The sequence below is a fragment of the Sceloporus occidentalis genome, unplaced genomic scaffold (assembly GCF_023333645.1).
Source record: "Sceloporus occidentalis isolate IW3139 unplaced genomic scaffold, rSceOcc1.0.p SCAF_5, whole genome shotgun sequence".
NCBI lineage: Eukaryota > Metazoa > Chordata > Lepidosauria > Squamata > Phrynosomatidae > Sceloporus > Sceloporus occidentalis.
In genome coordinates, this window is record NW_028316985.1 from 98,159,877 (window position 1) to 98,173,395 (window position 13,519).

The window sequence follows — 13,519 nt, forward strand, 5'->3', positions numbered from 1 at the left end:
CTCCTCAGAGGAAGGCCACAGCAACCTCCTCTGAACAAATCTTGCCTAGAAAACCCAGGATAGGTTCGCTTTAGAGTCTCCATAAGTCAGAAAACAACTTGAAGATACACAACAATGAATAACAACTGAGTACTGTACTTTTAAGTACAGTGGAGGGCCCAGCATGGTGTAGCAGCCTGAGTATTGGACTAGGACAATGGAAGATCAGAGTTCAAATCCCAGCTTGACCATGAAAACCCAGTGGGTGACCTTGGTCAAGTCACACTCTCACAGCCTCTTAGGGGAAGATAAAGGCAACCCTCCACCAAAGAAACTTGCCAAGGAAACTCTATAGGGTTGTCATAACTTGGAAAGGAGGAGGAGGAGGAGGAGGATGCGGTGGTGGAGGCGGCGGCAGCAGTGGTGGCTGTCTTGGTGGTTGGAGATGTTTGGAGGAGACAGACTGGTGTGGGGCTTTTCCCCCCTCCTTCTTCCCCCTTTCTCTTCACTCTATGAGTAGCCGTGCTGCTCTCAGAAAGAAGCCCAAAAGGATAGGCAGGAAAGGCAAGGCAAGGCAAAGCAAAGCAAAGCATAGCAAAGGGAGTCCCTGGTGCATACTGGCGTGCCTTCCCTTTCCTCTGCTACAGTGCTGAGGTGCTTGGTGAGCAAGGAGGAGGAGAAGGCTGTGGTGGTGGTGAGGCAGGCTTTAAGAATGGGAGGCTTCCACACCATAAAAACCCCACCATCAGTCCTCTCCCCCAGCCGCCTCCAGCTTGGTGCTCAGGGCTGGCTTTAGCTGCTGGCACCACAGCAGCCACCATCTTAGTTGCTGCCTAAGGTCCTGAGGTCCTGGCTGAAGAGGAGATGTGACTAAGGTGGTCACATGGGGGAAGGAGCCAATCCTTCCTTGTTCCAGGCAGGCACATTTGTCCAACTGGACATTGACCAAATGTGGCCTGGAACAAAGCAGGAATCTGGGATTGGAGGGTCAAAAATGCTGTGACATTTTTGGACCTTCCAATCCGTGAACGTTCCAGCAAAAACCAGGATATGGCAACCTTACTTGGGATGGTGTTTGGGGAAAGCAAACATGCCCTCCTTCTTGCCATTCCAAGGCTTCAGAGAGTTCCCTGGAGCTCCCTGAAGCCTTGGAAAGGAAAGAGGGAGCCGGGAATATGCTCTCCCCTGCCCTTCCAGAGCCTCAGAGAGCTTGCTAGAGCTGTTTGAGGTTTTGGAAGGGAGATGGGAATGTGCATGCACGCACTGCTCTTGTCTCTCTGCTTTATTCACACATTTTTTACTTTTGTGGGGGTCTTGTACCCCTAACTGTTGTGAATGTCAAGGCTCTATTGTATATATTTTCCTAAGGTTGTTGCCCATCTTCATCATACATAACTTGTTCTTTCTCTGTACTAAATTTCAACAATAATTTGTATATTTCACTAATCAGATGATTCTTACTGGAATCCTAGAATCCTACAGTTGGAAGAGACCACAAAGGCCATGCAGTTCAACCCCCCTGCGATGAAGGAACTCACAATTAAAGGAACCCCAGCAGATGGTCATCCAGCCTCTGTTTAAAAGCCTTCAAAGAAGGAGACCCCACACTCTCCAGTGTGTTCCACTGTTGAATAGCTCTTGCCATCAGAACGTTTTGCCCATGTGACAATCTCCCCAGTTACATTCAGTATTTCTGTACAGTTCTTTGTATAAGCACTGAAGTCACTCCTCTCTCCATGAGCAATAAACTCATTCCCTATTCTAACATGAAGGCCTTCAAGAAGTGACTGAAAGGTTTCAATGGAGCTAAACAGACAGGCAAAAAGAGGTGCTTTCAGGCTCTGGCATTTAGATGACACATGCCTTGAAGCCAGCAGGAAAGTGCTCTCGAAATGCCTCATGCAGAAAAAAGCCGTTTAAAAAAGAAGCAGCTTTTTTCCACTTTTTCCTGGCTTGAAGCCATATCATGTGGTCATGACAAGCACACTCCTACTGCCTTGGGAGCTGGCAGTGCGGTTGGTGGGGTTTCAATGTGGGTTCAGAAAAGGCAGCGTCAAGCCACTTTTTCCTGCCCATCTGTTTCGCCCCAATATGAGGAGGCTAATGGCCAGAAACGGGAGCTGTCCAGTAAGAATCATCTGATTAGTGGAGCTGGTGTGAAGGTGATATTTTCCTACCTCCTACATTTATGTTAGAGCCACATGGTGTAGTGGTTTGAGCATTGGACTATGACTCTGGACACCAGGATTGGAATTCCTGTTCAGCTATGGAAACGACCTGGGTGACCTTGGGCAAGTCACACTCTCTCAGCCTTAGAGGGAGGCAAAGGCAAACTCTCTCTGAATGTTGCCAAGAAAACTTTGTGATGGGTTCATCTTAGAGTTGCTATAAGTCAGAAATTACTTGAAAGCACACAACACGAATAACAGCAACATATATGTAAAACATTCTGGGCATTTTTGGTTTCCTGATACATAATTCTGAAACATTAAATTGACTCTTGTAATAGATATGTTCAATAGCAGTCACTGGCCTTAAATTTTACTGTTGCATCTCCCTCTCACTCATGCACATGCATCCACGCCCACACCCACACCCTCACAGAGAGAGGGAGGAAGGGAGGGGGAGAGAGAGAGAGCACTTTATTAACCTTTTTATATTTCCCCTCTTTTAGACAAAAATGTTCCTGCCAAAGATACAAGCTAAATTTTCTTATGGCAGACTTCCCTTGCAGTGTTTTAAATGCTGGGAGAGTGGCAAGATGAAAATGCTGGGGATAGAATAAAGTCATGCATGTAATAATTCAACTACATTTTCATTTGGAAGGTAAGTTTAGTCAGGCATAAAAGTTCAAATCATAATTTTTACTCACATAATTATCAGGGACAATGCAGTGCTATGTCCCTGATTCAAGTCTTCTTCTGATTACATAAGTAGGGCTTGTTTTTCACAAGCAGCTCACTAAACTGCAAAATCTTCTTAAATATTAATACTCTGTATGTCACTATAAAGCTAACTTTACTGAAAACTATGCTAGATGCAATTACTTGCCTCATTCTGTGTACATTTTTTCCCTTAAATTGAAAAAAGCACTACTCAAAATCTGACACTGTCGATGGTGGCTTGCTGAAGAAAAATCCACATTGTTTCAAAGTCTCTCTCCCCCTTGGTCCTAGGTAGCATTTTATATTGAAGGTAAAAGATGTCAGCTTATGTTAATTTTCAACTTTTCATTGAGGAAAGGAGGCAAATATTTCAAGATGTTCAAATCTTCAGTCCTGGTATATGCTGAATTCTGGTCAAACAATGTGGCAGTTAAGATATACTCTCCTATTTTCAAACACCTACAGTTGTTGTTTGAAGAAATTGAGGATCTTCTGTGAGATGATGGTGTTCAGTAACTGGAGTTATACTTCATTGTCTGAGGGTGCTAGAAGATCTGAAGTAGCTAAGGAACTTGTAGCAGAGGTTCACGATGAAGTGCCACATGTTCTGAGCCATTTGTGACTTTGCAATGAATACATACCAGATGGTCACAAGAAGTGTTGTGTTGAATGCATACTTAATATTCCTTAGCCTGTGAGGAAGGGAGGGTAGAGAAAGAGAGTATGAACTTGGTGGCAAATAGTACTGCAGAAAACATTCTTCTCCCCTTCCCATTTCATGCCCATATGCTTGACTCTTGTACCATGAGGCTGATGTGATTGTTGCACTATAGAGGCTTTGCTCTCTCTGGCCTAGAGACATACTGCAACCAAACTCAATCAAAAATTTAAGGTCCAGCAAATTCCTCAATTGTCCAAAGGATGGAAGGTGGAAGAGGCAACAAGGAGATCAGCTCTTTTAGATCTGATCCTAACCAATAGGGATGACATGGGTCTAAAACACACTGCAGAAATAATCCAGTCTGAGACAGCTTTAACTGCCCTGGCTCAGTGCTAGGGAATCCTGAAAACTGTAGTCTATTGTGGCACGAGAGCCCTCTGACAGAGAAGGCTAAACATCTCACAAAATTACAGTTCCTGTAATTCCCTAGCATTGAGACTGGTCAGTTATTTCTGCTGTGTGTTTTGGACACTGGTTAAGAGGGTGCAAGTGGTGGAATCGTTAGGTGGGAGTGATCATGTTCTCCTGGAGTTTTGTTATACAGTGGAAAGAGGAAACGAAGCACCGTCAGACATGCATTCTAGACTTTAGAAAAGCTGAATGAAGTTAACTCAGAGGTCATTTAGATATCTTTTCTTTTTTACCAGAACAATGCGAATAACCTCACTCATGCATCCCAGGTTTGTTATTCACACTATGGAACCGCATCTCTCAGCATCTCTGTGAATTCAGTTGCTCGCATGTGCAGGCACCCTTCCCTTGTCCCTGCACCCAATAGCACCCCTCAGCTGAGCGGAGACTCCTCTTCCCACTCGAGGGGATCAGCATCCCTTTTTCTCTTCCATCTTTTCCTCTCTCTTTTTTCCACTAGTGGTGGCTGTTCCACTGGGGAAGGGGTGACACTTTCATGACCCTTAGGCTGTCAATGATACCAGTGTATTCAAAACATGTTCAAGGCATACCCAGTTTTATCCCAAGTCTGTTCAAGTATTGGTTAGTCACATTGCCAACAATGCAAATCTTTTTTAAAAACTAAAAAAAATACCTTGATATCACTTACCCTGGGGTAAGTGAATTTTTGGCAACCTCTCTCAAACTTAACTGAGTGTATTCTGGATGCATGTGAACAACAGAGATTCAACCCAAATCTATCCTGTATTATTTTCACCATCTGAATACTCCCCCTCTGGAAATACTGTGTGTGATCCCGTGGTCAGGAATAGTAAAAGAGAAGGCAATTCAGGATGGATTGTGAGTTTCTCAAAAGGGAGATACTGAAGACACAATTTCAAATACTTTCAAAGAGGAGCTGTCTCAATAAACTAGGATGGATGACTAAAGAAGGATAAAGTCAGAAAAACTAAAGCACAGAATGAGCTCAGACTTGCTAGTGAGGTTAAGAACAATGAAAAGGTGTTTTTGGATTATACTCATAGTAAAAGTAAAAGCAAAAGGAAGAAGAAGGAAATGGTTAGTGATGTGACAATCATTCATCATGATTTGATAATCATACAAATTGCTGATTTCTCGGCCCCTTCAATTGTTTTATGTATGAGTCTAGAAATCTGTCACACGATCACCTTGGTGTGAGAATTTTCACATAGTACACTTGCAAACAAAGTAAAAGGGTGGGAAATTGCTTCTGAAGTTTGTTGTTCTAAAGCTTGTTTTACTGCATCAGTCCAATAAAACCACAGGGGTCTAAGAGTGTGTAAATTTTCACACATTAGCAAGTGACATGGGCCTGATACAGAGTGTCTTAAAAGGACGCTCTGCTGGCACCTCTTTTTCCACCGGCAGGAAGCCACAGTGGATAAACCGCGCAGTTTCCCGTTGGCAGAAAAAGAACCTGCAAAAAGCGGGTTCTTTTCCCAGTGCACTTATGATGCCCGAGTGCTCCAATGGTGCACTCACGACATCACAAGTGCACCGCAACATGCGGACACTAAGCGTCCATCATGTCAAAATGGCGGTGCCCATCTGTACAGGGCGCTGCCATTTTGACATACGAAATATGTGCTAGGATTGCAGGGCATCTGTAAGCGACGCCCCAAAGCACCTGCATCAAAAAAACTAGAAGGCATGTACAGAATTTAGCCTGACACTGCGCCCTATTTATTTACCTCCCCCCCCCCCCCCCGACTCCTAACTCTTTGGTGGTTGAATCTAATTCTAAATCTTCTGGCAAAACTCACTCAGCGCCAGTTGAGAAAGAAGGCAGGCATCTAGATATATTTGGATGTCGATATTACTCCTCTGTTGCCCTTTCTGCTAAAGTGGGGAACCTCCAGACTTGTATGGGTGCTTACCAGAAATTTCTTTGGGACAAGATGGCAACCTTTATTCCTTACTTGCCTGAAGAACAAAAGATGGCTGCCCTCAATTTTTATACTGAGGCCCTCTCTTTGGATTCATTCTGCCAGGCATTCTGTTGACTGTGCGGCCAAAATTATCTCTGGCGCTGGCGCCCTTTGCCATTATGCCATTATGCTCAGGTCCACAGACCTCACTGTTGAGGCCAAGAAGTGCACTGAAGATCTGCATTTGAAGGCAACGGTCTCTTTGTAGCCAAGACTGATGACTCCCTAGACACGCTGGCTAAGGCACATCTCACAGGCAAGCGTATAGGTGTCACGGGTCAATGTCAACAATATAGGAGACAACACTGGCGTCCTAAGTCCGCACCCTTGAATTTTTCTAAGTCTCACTCTCGGTTCTCTTCTCAATAAAGAGGTTCTTCTCAACAATCTTCTAGGAAGCCTTACAGCCAATGCTATCCTCAGCAGCAACAACAGCAGCATCAACAACAGTAACAACAATCCTCCAAGAAATCTTCCTCCACCAAATATCCTTTTTGATGTGTCTGTCAGGATGACACCATCAGCTTGTCTGACCCCACCCCACTTCCTTTCTGCCATCCTATCAGTTTACCAAGCTCCGCTGTTTTTACAACTGGCATCGAATCACCTTAGATACAAGGATACTCACCATCATTACTCCATAGAATTCTCAAGTATTCCACCTATCGGCATGTTTTGATCCACTCCATCCTCCTCTCCTCTTCTAGAGGAGATCTCCTCCCTTCTCAACAAAGGTGCCATTCAGAGGATCCCACCCAGCTGCAGGTTGGATGGCTACTTCTCCAGGTAATTCACAGTGCCGAAGAGGGATGGTGGACTTCACCCCACCTGAGAGGCATGAACTAGTACATCAAACCTCGCAGGTTCAAGATGGTAACCCTTCAATCTAGTCTTCCTTTTCTGCATCGAGGAGACTGGTTTGCATCGATCAATCTGAAAGATGCTTACTTTCACATCATCATCAGGCCTCAGCACCGCAAATTTCTGTTTTGCTGTCGATGGAGATGTCTTTTAATATACCTTCCTTCCCTTTGGCCTCTCAACCACTCCTCACGTCTTTACAAAATGCATGACAGTGGTCATCTCCCACCTTCGGATACAAGGAATCAAAATTTTTCCTTACCTAGCCGATTGGTTGCGGTTTCGTCCTCCCGCAGACAACTGCTCTGAGATGTCCACACCACTCTCTGTCTCCTCACTGATTTGGGCCTGACTGTCAGCCCTTCCAAATCTGTTCTAGAACCAGCCAGAGTGATAGACTATATAGGCACATCTCTGGACTCTGTATGGCTTGCACCTACCTACCCACAAGGAGGGCAGAAAACCTTTGGGCTCATCTTCACTCCGTCCTTGCCACAGCAAGGGACATTTAGAGCCTTCTAGGCCACATGGCCTCTACCACAGCCATCACCTATCTGGCACGACTCAGATTCAGGTCCCTTCAGGAGTAGTTCTTCTCAGTATTCGATCACCTCAATGACAAAAAGTCCAAGAAACTGAATCTCCCTCAATATGTTCGGGAATCTCTTCAGTGGTGGTTCATCTCCAGCAACATCCTCAGGGAATGCCCTTCCAACTCCAGAACTTTCCAGGATGGTCACCTAGACACATCCATAATAGGCTGGGGGGCTCATTACAAGGACCTTTGTGTACAAGGTCATTGGTCCCCATCAGAAAGGGAGATGCATATCAATGCCCTAGAACTTTTGGTTGTTATCAAAGCCGTTCAGGCCTTCAAATTTCATCTCCTTCACAGAGTCGTCTAGGTGGTAACAGACAACACAATAACAATCTGTTATATCAACAAAGAAGGTGAGACACACTCATCCATCCTTCTCCACCTTGCTCAACAGCTCTGGACATGATGTCATCACCATTCTGTTCACCCAGTGGCAGTTCATCTCGCAGACAAGGACAATGTCCTAACAGACTCCCTCAGCAGGACAAGGTCCTTCAGCACGACCGGACGCTGTCTAAAGCAGCCTTTCGCCTCATCATTGCATGTTGGGGAACACCTTCCATGGACCTCTTTGCCACTCCAGACAACACTCAGTGTCCAATGTTCTGCACCAGAGCAGGCCGAGGGCAGGGCTCTCTGGGAGATGCATTCTTTCTCAGTTGGAGCCACTGCTTCCTCTCTGTTTTGCCTCCACTACCACTAGTGGCAAGAGTGGTGACCAAAATGACCAGAGACAGGTCCAATGCAATCTTGCTGACTCCTTACTGGCCCAGGCAACCCTTGTTTGCCCCATTACTTCACCTGTCCAAGGGGCATTGCCTCAAGCTTCCGAATTGGCCGGATCTGCTATCCCACTCCAACGGTGCAGTCTTCCACCCAGACCTCTGCACCCTCCACTTGACAGCATGGAGGATCCAGCCTTGACCGCTCCTGAACTCCTCAGGGTCCTGCCAGCTTCCAGAAAGGACTCCACAAAGCGGCTGTACTCCTACAAATGGAAACGCTTTTGTGCTTTTGCTGAGGCTAGAGCCGAGCCATGTTCTCCAGTTCAACTGTCGATGGCCTTGCATTTCCTGTTTCACCTGCATGACCAAGGGCTATCATTCTCATTTCTCAAGGTGTACTTGTCAGCTATTGTAGCCAATCAGTCCTCTGGTTCATTGTCTGCTCGGCTCTTCACCTCTCCAACCTTGAAAAGGTTCTTCAAAGGTCTGCTTCACCTCTACCCTCCATTGCCTCTGCTGGCTCCTGCATGGTCACTCTCTCTGGTGCTTATGCACCTTACCAGGCCTTCCTTTGAACCCTTAGGGTCAGCCTTGTTGAGATAGCTTACACAGTAAGTGGCATTCTTAGTCACCATCACATTGGCCAGGAGGTCCTCTGAACTGACTGCATGGTCCTTAGGCTGGACCTTTCCTTTCTCCCTAAGGTGATATCCCCTTTCCACCTCTCTCAGGAAATTGTGCTACCTGTAGCAAGTAGCAATAGCAAGTACATTTATATGCCACTTATCAATGCACTTAAGCACGCTTTAAGTGGTTTACAAAGTGTAAGCTAATTGTCCCCAACAATCTGGTACTCATTTTAGCGACCTCAGAAGAATGCAAGCCTGAGTCAAGCTTGAGCCCTTTTTCTGGTACTGAACTCACAACCTTATGGTTTTGAGTGAGAGGCTATAGTACAGGCATTTAACCACTGCGCCACCAGGGCTCCTGCCTACTCTACCTTCTATACAGACTCTTCTATGCCTCTGGAGAATAAATAATAATAATAATAAAATTTATTTTTATCCCACCTCTCTGCGCAATGCAACTGTGGAGGCTTACAGCATTAAAATATACATTCCATAACATAACCCACCAATCCCCCCTTAAAATACAATTAAACTAATTACAATTAAAACATACTTTAAAACAGTAGCAATAATAACAAATAACAGATAGACAGTAACTGTAATCAATCAGAGGTCAACCAGTTGTGTCTTCTTTTGGTGGCCGGGTATCTATTCAGGAAAGGCCTGCCAGAAGAGATCCGTCTTAACAGCTTTTTAAAAGCTGTTTGAGGTACTAATATGATGGATTTCATCCAGCAGGCCATTCCATAATCTGGGAGCAATGGCCGAAAAGGTCTTCTGGGTGGTTGCAGACAGTCTAGTTTTTAAAGATTGCAGTGGATTCCTCCCAGAGGACCTGAATGTGTGGGGTGGATTGTACGGAAGGAGACAGTCCCTGAAACGGGTTGGACCCAAGCCATTTAGGGCTTTAAAGGTGATAACCAATACCTTGTACTGGGCCCGGAAACGGATGGGCAGCCAGTGAAGTGATCTTAATATCAGTGTTATATGGTCTATTCTGGATGTAGCTGAGACCAGTCTGGCTGCCATATTCTGTACTAGTCGATGTTTCCAGACCAAGCACAAGGGTAGCCCCATGTAGAGTGCATTACAGAAATCAAGACAGGAGGTTACCAGCACATGTACCACAGTTTCAAGATCCCCAGCTTCCAGGAAAGGGTGCAGCTGGCATATCAAAAAACTATGCACACACTTGATGTTAGCCATGCTTCATTCTACTGAGTTCAGGTTAACCAACAAGTTGTTTGTTATGGTGGACCTAGGAAAGGCCACCCTGTTTCCTCTAAAAGGTTTTGAAAGTGGATTGCCCAGACCATTCTGCTGGCTTATGAACTGGTCAAATGCCCTCTTCCTGTTCATGTGCGCCCACATTCAACTAGGGCCATAGCCTCATCTGCCGCCTTCCTCAGAGGCGTCCCTCTACCTGATGTCTGCAAGGCAGCTACATGGTCCCAACCTTCCTCATTTGTCCAGCATTACTGGCTTGATTCCAGGTCTTGTCAGGATGCCCGTTTTGGCCATGCTGTTCTTTCCTCAATTCTGCAGTGACCTTCCCACCTGCCACAGGTACAGCTTTTTAGTCACCCCATTGTGTGAGGCACAGAGACCACGAAGAAGAAGAAGAAGAAGAGGTTGCTTACCTGTAACTGTGGTTCTTTGAGTGGTCATCTGTGCCCTCACACAAACCCGCCCTACCTCCCCTCAGTCACGTCCCTGCTGATATGTTTTGCGGCGGACGTGAACTGAAGGTCGAGCTAGATTGGCGGGATTAGGCATGCTCAGTACACAGGAGTGGGTGGGGGCCTCCCGCCAATCTGCTCAGCTTTTCAGCTTCCGAATGGAGTCTCTGCACAAGTGCAAACCCTATTGTGTGAGGGCACAGATGACCACTTGAAGAACCATAGGCGGGTTATAGACCGCCGCTTTGAGGCGGTCTGCCGCCGCCGCCGTTTGCTCCGTAAGGGAGCCATCGCAGCCACACTGCACGGCTCCCTTGCAGAGCAAAAAAGAAGCTCCAAAATGGAGCTTCTTTCTGCGGCGCTTCTGTGACGTCGCGAGGCGCCGCTGGCGCACTCGCGACGTCACAGGCACCGCGACACGTTCGGACACACAGCATCTGATACGTAAAGATGGCACCGGCCGTGTGGAATGGCCGGCGCCATATTGTACAGCCAGAGTCCGTACTAGAGCCAGGGGCGTTTTTTAAAATGGGACGTCCTGCGGACGTCCCAAGTGCCGGTTTGTAACCGACCATAGTTACAGCTAAGCAACCTGTTCTTCTATTACATTAGAATTATATTACTCCTGTTGAATTGATTCACAGGTGGGCAATACATGACTCATGTGTTGCCTCCTGTACATTTTTGCAGCTCTCCATGGTTTCCCTACCACTAATGAATTTGCCCTGCAACTGAAGGTGCAGTGTATTTTTGTGTAAAAGACAATTTCCCCTTGAAAACAAGCAGCTGTTCCCCCATATACTTTATTTATAACTAGTGCCCTTGAAGCATGAATCCACCTGCAAATGAGGTATGTATGGAGAACAAACCTTGTTTAAACAAACATACAAACAAACAAAAGACAAAAAAAGCCATGTTTATACTGTTGCACCACTGAAGTTTAATAGCACAATGGCAAACTGCTAACATAAAATATGTTAAAGATTGTTCATGACTCACTTTCTTAAGTGCCGCTTTGCTTCAGGAATTCCAGCCATGTCTTCCTTCAAGAGATATTTCTTTGTTCCTAAGCAATAGTTTTCTATGTATTCTGACCAATGCAGCTGACGGACATCAAAGCAGAATAACTGGAATTAGAGGGGGGGGGGGGGGAGAACAGTAGTGATGCATTACAAATGGAGTGGAGTAAGGACCACAGTTTCTGAATATGCACAAAATGTTAAAGTAAGCAAACAAGATATAAAGAACTTTAGATCTTCAATCACTAGGAAAGCAATCCTTTTTTGGACAGTTCTGTTTTGGACCCATGTGTTTGTTGTTGTTGTTGTTGTTGCTGTGTGCCTTCAAATTGTTTCTGACTTATGGCAACCTTAAGGTGACTCTCTCATGGGGTTTTCATGGCAAGTTTCTTCAGAGAGGCTTTACCACTGCCATCCTCTGAGATTGAGAGAGTGTGACTTGCTCAAGGTCCCCCAGTGGGTTTACATGACTGAGCCCAGATTCAAACCCTGGCCTCTAAAGTCATAGTGCAAAACACAAATCACTACATCATGCGGATGTGGTCCCATGTACCACATCCACATCCTGGACACCAAAGAATGTAGGGAGAGCTTCATCCACCCTGGAAACAGCACTGGTCTAAATTAAGTTTGTAAACTGCCCTGCCTAAGGGGTACAGCCAGAGTATTTGGCAATCATGGGAAATATTCTTCCCATTACATTTAAGCACCAACATGGACATTTCTTGACACCTAAGGCTTTCTGGATAACTGGATGTCACTGCTAGAACAGTGGGGAAAGAAGGAAAGCAGCAGGTAGGATTTCGTCAATTTCACTAGTGTTATTGGTTCTAAGGATGATTTTTAAGCTTCTGGATGGTTTGATGCATTCAGGCAGATTCTGATTAACAGAAAAATTAAATGAGCTACCAACATCTGGTGGATAAGATATATCCCTAATAGCCTGAAAGATATTCTTCCAACACAGCAATATAGTATTTGTTTAAGGTGTTATTTTTTGCCTATCTTAAGGTACTGTAAGAATATTTTCAAAAAGTAAAAGAAACAAGTATCTGAAGGGATGTCATGTAGAAGATGAAACAAGCTTGTTCTTTGCTGTTCCAGAGCATAGAATATGATCTAATCAATTAAATTACAAGAAAAGAGATCCCACCTAAATATTAAGAAGAACTTCTTTATTGTAAGTGCTGTTTGAAAGTGTCTCTGGGGCCATTCAGACTACCTTTTATCCCAGATCAGGAACTGAATTATGCACATGAAGTTCATATTCACCTCAAATCTCCCGCAAGCGAATCCGAGGCTTCCACATCCATTCCGGGGTAAACGCCCCTTAGCACAGGTCATTTGGAAGTGGAGTAAAAGCTGTATCTTTTTTTAAAAACAGGTTTGGCGAATATGAACTTGCCCCGAGGGGTTTAGGTCAGAGGGAGGGCATTGGGCAGAACATTCCTTCCCCTTCACTGGAGAAGGAGGAGGAGAAGGAAGGAGCTGGAGGAAGGATGCAAAGGGTGATTGGGGGTAACGGAGCAAGAGGAGGAGGAAGCAGGAACTGGAGGAAGGGTGCCAAAGAGTGATGGGGGGAATGGAGCAAAAGGAGGAGGAGGCAGGAGCCAGAGGAAGGGTGCAAAGGGCAATCGGGGTGCCTGAGAAAGGGTCAAGTTCAGGGTAGGTCAGAGGTTGGGCACACAATGGAACAAGCCACCCTCTCGCACCAGGCAGCTCTCTTTTTATTTTTTATTTTTTATATATTTGACAGTCTATGTGCATAGTTCTACAGGTAGATACATACATAGATAGAATGTGTGTCTGCTTGTGGTACTTTCCCTTTCATTTGCTTGCTCCCAGCATGCACTTTGCAAAAGGCTTTTTTTCTAAATTTTACATGCAAATGCTACAATGCGAATGTTACAATTGTTTCTCTTTCAATTTGGCAAATTGATACAGAATGCTTTTGCTACATATGTGTATTCTGGGCTGGCAATGAGGGAAAGCAAAGGATGCAGAGATGGCATTCCAAGGTGAGGAATTATTATTATTATTATTGTTATTGTTATTATTATTCT

At 45.2% G+C, this 13,519-nt stretch overlaps 1 protein-coding gene across 1 annotated transcript in view; it reads right to left on the reverse strand.

The window, feature by feature from the left end:
- Nucleotides 1-3,343: 3,343 nt before the first annotated feature.
- The window catches only part of LOC149312550 (fatty acyl-CoA reductase 1-like), a 71,859-nt gene continuing 61,683 nt past the window's right edge, over nucleotides 3,344-13,519 (reverse strand). Inside the window, exons 10-11 of the mRNA XM_089526907.1 lie at nucleotides 11,437-11,564; nucleotides 3,344-3,556 (exon numbers count right to left, since the gene is read on the reverse strand). Of these exons, the coding sequence (XP_089383033.1) occupies nucleotides 3,394-3,556; nucleotides 11,437-11,564 (291 nt within the window). The 3' untranslated portion in view covers nucleotides 3,344-3,393. The remainder of the gene's footprint in view (nucleotides 3,557-11,436; nucleotides 11,565-13,519) is intronic.